General features: G+C 48.5%; 1 protein-coding gene across 1 annotated transcript; it reads right to left on the bottom strand.

Moving 5' to 3' along the window:
• Nucleotides 1-2,426: 2,426 nt before the first annotated feature.
• On the bottom strand, nucleotides 2,427-6,804 carry LOC124698603 (protein SPIRAL1-like 1). Its single transcript, XM_047231086.1, has 3 exons — nucleotides 6,677-6,804; nucleotides 3,655-3,947; nucleotides 2,427-2,765 (listed from the first exon to the last, which is right to left on the bottom strand). The coding sequence occupies exons 2-3, from the start codon at nucleotides 3,925-3,927 to the stop codon at nucleotides 2,691-2,693; spliced, it is 348 nt and encodes a 115-aa protein (XP_047087042.1). The 5' UTR covers nucleotides 3,928-3,947; nucleotides 6,677-6,804; the 3' UTR covers nucleotides 2,427-2,690.
• Nucleotides 6,805-7,151: the final 347 nt, after the last annotated feature.

Below are 7,151 nucleotides of genomic sequence, written 5' to 3'. Positions count from 1 at the left end.
GTGTGGTGCCTTATATACCCTAAAATCCTAACCCCTGGGAGGACACGACGTTTCGCGAAACAGAGCGCCGCCAAGACCACGATCTTTGTTTCGGGAGCCAGATTGATCCTGCTCTCCACCCCGGAGAGAGGGATTTCGAAGGCTTCTTCATCATCACCGCCACCGACATCATCACCAACCATCATGGACGCACTCTCCATCACCATGAGTGAGTAGTTCTCTGTAGGATTAAGAGGTGGATGGGTTTTGGATGAGATTAATCATGTAATCATCCATATGTATCGAGATTTGAGGTGTTCGTCTTAAAGATATTCATGTATGACTGTTGGTACACCTTTGTTATGTTTAATGCTTGTTACTAGGGCCCGAGTGACATGATTTTAGTACTGAACCTATATTTCTTTATCATATATATGAGGTTGGTATCTATTTGCAAGGTGTATTGCTTGTTATTATGTTGAACCCGCGAATCCCTAAGGTGACATGTTGGAAAAAACAAGGGGAATATGTGATAGTTCGAGAATTATGTGTGTTCATGAATTTTAATACTTTGTTCCGGTCTATTCGAAAGGGTTGACCTTAATTTCTTGTAGTTTCAAGTTGGCCCTGGTAAAATGGGAAAGCAGTACAAAAGATGTTGTGCAAATTCTCTTAGTTAGTACGCATAACTATATTTAGATCACACGTCTACACACAACTGAGTTAGAGATGAATGATATGTTAGTTGAATTACATTATATGATCAATATCATCCATATATTACCCATTTCTGCCTCATGCCTACGTCTTTAGCCACTACTACTTCCAGTGAAAAAGTGAAAACTAGAAATCTGTTGTTTTTATTTACTGCTTGCTTTTACTGCTTTGAATCAACTTCTATAAAATCACCGCTTGCTTTGTGAGTTTATTGATATACACGTGTGGTTGAGAGTGGCGTCTCAATTGCTAAAGTCTTATTAGTACTCTTGTGTTTCCCTTGAGTCAAACTATAAATATGAGTAATACTTTCCATCGAAGATTTTAGCGATCCCCTAAACTTGTGAGTATCAATAGTATTGACTCGGAAATCTTCAAACTTCTTCGAGGGCCTGTGTGTGAGTGCCATATGTGTTTTGGAGGCACCAAATTTTGAATCTCCGATCATCTAGGTTAGGATCAACTACTAAGGATCCAACTTCTTCGCAACGACTAGTTTTCTAAGAGACCAAGTGAGCTATTTATACAGCTCCTTGAACCCCTTTAATAACACAAATTACTGCACTCGTGGAATCTCGAGAGATTGTGTAAGACTTTTTTGTTCGATACGAGGCAAAAGACATGTTATTTTTATTAATAAAAGAGAAGAGAGAGTTTGGACAGTTTATCAACGGAAAACCAGTATAGACTCCCTCACTCGACCGATGCGAGGGCTCACACATCCACCCTGGCTACCACGGAAGCTGCACTCACCACCAAAGCGAGGATTCATCCAGGTTTCCCGTTAGCATCATAGCTATCAATCAACAGCAATTCAGGCTTCCCAGAAGACGACCACCAAGAACACCTCTCTGTAGCAGCACCGTAAAGCTCAAGCCAGACTTTGTCAAACAGGTGACTCCTCTCGGAGAGATGGGCAGCTCCGACTCTACTGGCGAGCTCTGGAGAGAACATGGGCAAGACCTGCACCGAAGAGGATCTTCACCATTGGACCATCCCTTGCAGGTTATCCTACGCCACTTAAATGAAGAGCTCGAAAAGTATGGCAGCTCCGACTACACAACAAGAAAAGACCAATGAAGAACTCAAAAATCAAGAAAAGACCAATGAAAAACTCAAAAATCATAGCAGCTCCGACTTCACAGCAAGGAAAACCAACATAAAGATACTTTGCCGGAGGCCGACTAAAAAAGTTTTGCCGTGTCCGGACCATCGCTCATCAATGCCATCGTTTCCATTCAAGCGGCCACAGGGAACTCCAGCATAACCGGTTGGTCGAAGTTGTGTGCACCCAGCCCACCAAGAAGTGCAAAGAGATCAAGATAACACCCCAGATCGAACCAAGAAGTGACATGAGACGACGCGTCAAAGCTTTCACCCAAAGGACCTGATCTGAGTGTGCAAGATTTGAAGTTTTGAGCACTAGAGCATCGCATTATCTACGAACATTATACACCCTTGGGCATTGGGTTCTTCTAGATGGAGATTATGGCGAGAGACCAGCTCAGGATCGGCTTGTCAGGCTCATCAAGCGCCTGGGCTTGGTTCGTTTGGTCATCAAAAGCCAAGTCGAGCAAGGTTCAAGCCAGTCCCAGACTCCAACCGACGACATCACAGCCTTGGCATACTGCAACACACCATTTAGGTGCTCTTGGTGCTGACAGTCTGACACTGGGTGGTTAAGGCAAGTCCAGATCACAAGGAAATGCATATAGCAGAAGAACATGTACTATCCAATCAATAAGAACCAGCTAATCATTCAAGAAACGAACGAGTAACACGATCGACCGACAGGCATGTTGCGAACACAACAAGGCAGATTCAGGCATATAAGCAACAGGCTGTGGGGTCCCAGGCAGGAGGCTTGCCGACAATAGATATCATACGCACAATAAACGCATCAAGGGATAAACAGGTGGGAGTTCACAACTCAAATGACACGGATAACTGCCACTTTCTTCTGCATCTGGTGCTACAGCACGCCAGGATCCACATCAGTTTCCACCAAACAGGTAGCCCAGGGAGGAGCCGCCGCCAGGAGCAGCATGGACCTTGGTTGAAGGACGGTCCTGCAAATGCCATTCAAATCACGAGACATGACTATTAGCCAGGCCCAGGAATCAGAAATTTTCAGTTTCATAACATAGCAGCTCGGTGAAGAAATCAGTTTCAACTGGAGCAAGGACAAGGTTTGATATACAGGTATTTTTCTGTTCTCACAATTAAGTAGCGATAGAACTTTCTAAAGTCAAAATTCTAGAAATGATGTCATGTTCCATACCCTGGTTGGCTAATATAAGAACTGGGAGCATATACATTCAAAATTGAAAGACATAAGTCAACACAAGACTGCGGAGTATTATTGGTTGCTTCACGAGGACTAAAATATTGAGTTTGCAAGAGTTCTAGAAACAGTGAGAATTGAGCAAAATACTGAACTAGGTCTTACAAACTTCACAGAAAGCATGGTATTTTGTTCACTTTTAACAACTATGAACTATGCGCAGTGTTTATGAACAATGAACATGGTGCATGATTCATCGTAAGCAGTCCCAACATTTGAAATGCAACAACAGGCCAGCAGCACCCCAACGGAAGGACACTTGAAAATTTCAAGAAAAATAAATTAATGTGAACAAAATAGAAGTTTTTATTGTATCGACAGGATTCTCTAGGTGCAATGTAGGCCTTATACATAATGACACTCCAAGTCTAGATCTTCTCCAGAGTGTCAATATTCAGAAAATAGCTTGATTTTGGTGTTGAACAAACAAAAGGGATAACTTATACTACGTATTAAGTAAACAATACTCCATCTGATTATCAAAAGTATGACATCCTTGCTAACTGTAGAACACTGAGGGCATGATATGTGATGAATGCCATCTGATGACAAAACAGAACCCAGTAAAACCTAATGTCAATTTCACAAGTTAAAAGAAGAAGAAACAACCATACCGTAAGGAAGTTGCCAGTGTTCTGGCCATCAGCTCGCTGGTAGTTATTGGTTTGGCTGCCTGGAATACCAGCTGGAATCTGCTTGGAGACCTCGCCCTTTACTGGCGACGCTTTCTCAGTAGGAACGCCTGCTGCTGGTAGAGCTTCAGCTGGTACTGGTGGTGCAGCTGCAGCTGGTGCTGCTGTTGCAACTGCTGGTTTAGGAGGTTCGCCGCCTCCAAAGAGGTAACCAAGAGAACTTTGGCCACCACCAGCGCTCCCACCACGACTCATCTTGATTGTTGATGAAGACACTGTGCAAAGATGTCAGCAACGGATTAAGAATGACTTCAATGCATATTGTCGCAAGAGTCACAAAGGGAACAATACTATGATTCAATTGAATTTTTCTCTTTTTCAGTACCGCAAGCAAAGATGGAAAGCATGACCTGCAACAAACGCTAATTGTATAACTAACCAGAGAGCAAGAACAAATCATAAAAAACATATTCTACTTGGCCGCATGATGCCCTTTTGTAGCCAGCAAGCTGGTTTTCCCTGCTAGTCGAGTCAAAGGACCCAGACGGTCTAGCCACGCTGACCAATGGTCACTCATATAAAATACGACTAACAGGAACGCTTTAATTTGCCTCAAGCATGACCACTTTTTTCATGTGAAGGAATTGTCATTACACTGCGAAGCATGTTTTATTGTTCCAACTTACACAAAAAGCGAGTTGCACAGAACGGCCAGAGCAGATACTGGTGGCGACAACACAAGATACGATTCTTGAAAAGAAAACCCTAGCTCCTGAGCCGCTCCCGCGAGCGGCCTGGGAGCTCCCGGCGGCGCAGCTCCTCTCGCCCCCAGCGCTCCTCCCCTCCCCCTCGCCGCCGCCCGAGGGCGTCGCCGGGCGAAGCTCGTGCGGCGCCGGCGGCGGCGGGGCCTTCTCCCCCTCGCGCGGTGGCGGCGGCGCGGGCCGGCGCGGTCGGCGAGGGCGCCGCGGCCGGCGTAGGGCGCGGCGGCGCGGCCGTTCCCCGGCGGCGTGGCGGCTTCGCGGTGGTCCTTGGGCGTGCTCGTGGCAGCTTCGGCGGTTCCTCCGCGTGGGCGGCGGCAGGCGGCGCGTCCTCGAGGCAACTTGGCCGAGGGCAGGGATTGCGGGGCCTGATGCGGCTGGGCTGGGCCGGAGACGACGCTGCGACGAGCCGGCGGCGCGGATGTTCCCTGTGGCGGCGGTTGGCATGGCGGCTCCAGATCTGGCCGTCCTCGTGCGGGCCGGGCGGGGGCCCCGGGCCCAATCGAGCCCCCGTCCGTTGCTCCGGAGTTGGAGGGCACCTGACAGCCATGGGGGCTGTAGGTTGCTGCTCTGGTCGTGGATCTTGCCCCTGCGCAGGTGGTGGCGCGGTGGTCGTGGTCGAGTTCCTGCGTCGGCGTGTAGTGCTCTCGCAGCGTTGCTCTCTGTTCGGCTGTTCTCTGGGCTGGGACGCCGGGGCGGCGGCCCTGGAAGGTGGGAGTCATGTTGGTCGGCGGGCGAGCCAATGACTCTGGTGCTGGCCGAGACCACGGCCATGAGGGCGGCGTGGTTGCCGGCGAGTTGAATGCTGTGGGGTGTAGATGGCGGTGATTTTGCCAAAGGGAAACCTTTGCCTTCGGGCCACGGTGGCGGCGTCCGCGGACGGCGTTCCCTTGCTGAAGGCGCCGTGAGGCCAATCTCCGTCCCTCTTCTTCCTCCGGGTGAAAACCCAAGATCCTCGGATCGGGCGGTGGCGGCACTCCGGTGTCGTGCTCTTCTTGAAGACACCGTCTTGGAGCCCACAGCCACGAGGCTCTCCGAAGGTTGTGACGGGGTGATTCTTCGGCGATCTTCGGCAAGGCTTTCTCCGTGCCCTTCCCTTGTCGAGCTCCCTTGGTGCTGCTTCTCGGTTTGTGAGCAACGCGTCTTGGTCCCCGGTGGTGGTCGGCTTCCGGTGGCGTTCCTGCGACGGAGGAGTGTTGTTGAGGCGCGCGTGAAAATGGCTCGCTCTCGGGTGAGCTCCGGCCCGACACTGTAGACTCCAACTCTTCTTCGAGTCTTGTAGGCGCTTTGGCTGAGCTTGTTGGTCGCGCTTCCGGTCGTAGCTTCTTTGGTAGTTTGTGTGGGTGTGTGGTGTCGTTCTGTAAGCTGGGTTCAGCACTTTGTATCGTTCTCGCCGTTCGGGGCTTTGTTAATTCAAAGTCGGGCACTTGAGTGCCTTTTATCTAAAAAAAAACTTACACAAAAAGCGTAATATCATACATGGAGATGCAGAAGCACTGATAAGTAGCTGGGAATCATTACAGGCACAAGTTAGGCCCATGGATACCTAGATGTGGAATTATACAATTCCTAAGATGGATATGGTGTAGGAAACATTTTGCAAATTGGCTAGCTTCTGAAACAACCTTTATGCCACAAATAAAGCTATGGATAAAGTGGTAAAAAGTAACAAGAGCCTAACTCTTCTCTGTCTGATCGACTGCTAAGGAGCAGGACGTGATCAGGTGACGTTAATTAGTACTACCAAACCTTGAAATTATATGGCAGGATAAGAATAACTCATCTTAACGGGTACAAAGGATGCATGGTCGTCTTAATATATAAACACTACCGTCAAATTACCTGACTAAACAGAACAGATCACGCCATCTTTTATCCAAAAGCACGGAGCAAATCCCATAATGCCTTCAAGACACCAGATCGATTAAACATACTATGGATGATAAGACGATGCGCTCAGCATAAACTATACCATAATTTGGCATCCCGACGAGTATCAGCAGATCGCTTCTTGGCTAACGCGCGGCACAACCTCTACTCAAGTAATCAAAACAATACTACGAATACCACCCATCGCCCAAGGGGGTGGGGGAAAGCAATCGATTACAACAACAAAAGCGAACAAATCCGCCAGCGATCCAACCATGGATGCGCGCATGGATGAGGAAACAAAAATGGGGGGGGGGGGGGGGGATCTCGTTGACAGATTAGGCCCGTGAGAGCAAAGATCAGGGTAAGGGGCTCACCGAGGAGAACCGAGGACAGCGGACGAACGACGCCGGAGAAGAGGGACGACGGCGGCGGCGGCGGCGGCGAGAGGTTGGGAATTTGGGCCGCGGTTGGCTGGCTATAGCCCTCTATCGTTTCTGCTCCCGAAATGGGGTGCGGCCTGATTTTGTAGAGTGTGCCGGACCGGTCTTGCAGGAAAGGGGGCCAGCTGTCCGATCTTCGCAATCGACGGTTCGTGTAGAGAGTGGTCAGTCTCGCCTGCAAACTCGTCTCGAAGTTCGATTACAACCTTCAACTTCAATTTTACTTTGGTTGAATTTTTAACCCTGAATTTTATAAACAGTTCGGAATTGAACATTCTACCTTTTTTGACATGTTTTGAACCGGTTTTTCTCGCCAGTTAGCGGTTTTTTCCTACATATTGTGCCAACTCATCAACATACAACATATACGGTACATGTACTTTTTCTCTCACATGTATTGTGCCTCCGC

This window comes from Lolium rigidum, chromosome 3 (genome assembly GCF_022539505.1).
Source record: "Lolium rigidum isolate FL_2022 chromosome 3, APGP_CSIRO_Lrig_0.1, whole genome shotgun sequence".
Taxonomy (NCBI): Eukaryota; Viridiplantae; Streptophyta; class Magnoliopsida; order Poales; family Poaceae; genus Lolium; species Lolium rigidum.
Note: the sequence above shows the minus strand (reverse complement) of the source record. Positions and strands in the feature narration are given on the sequence as shown.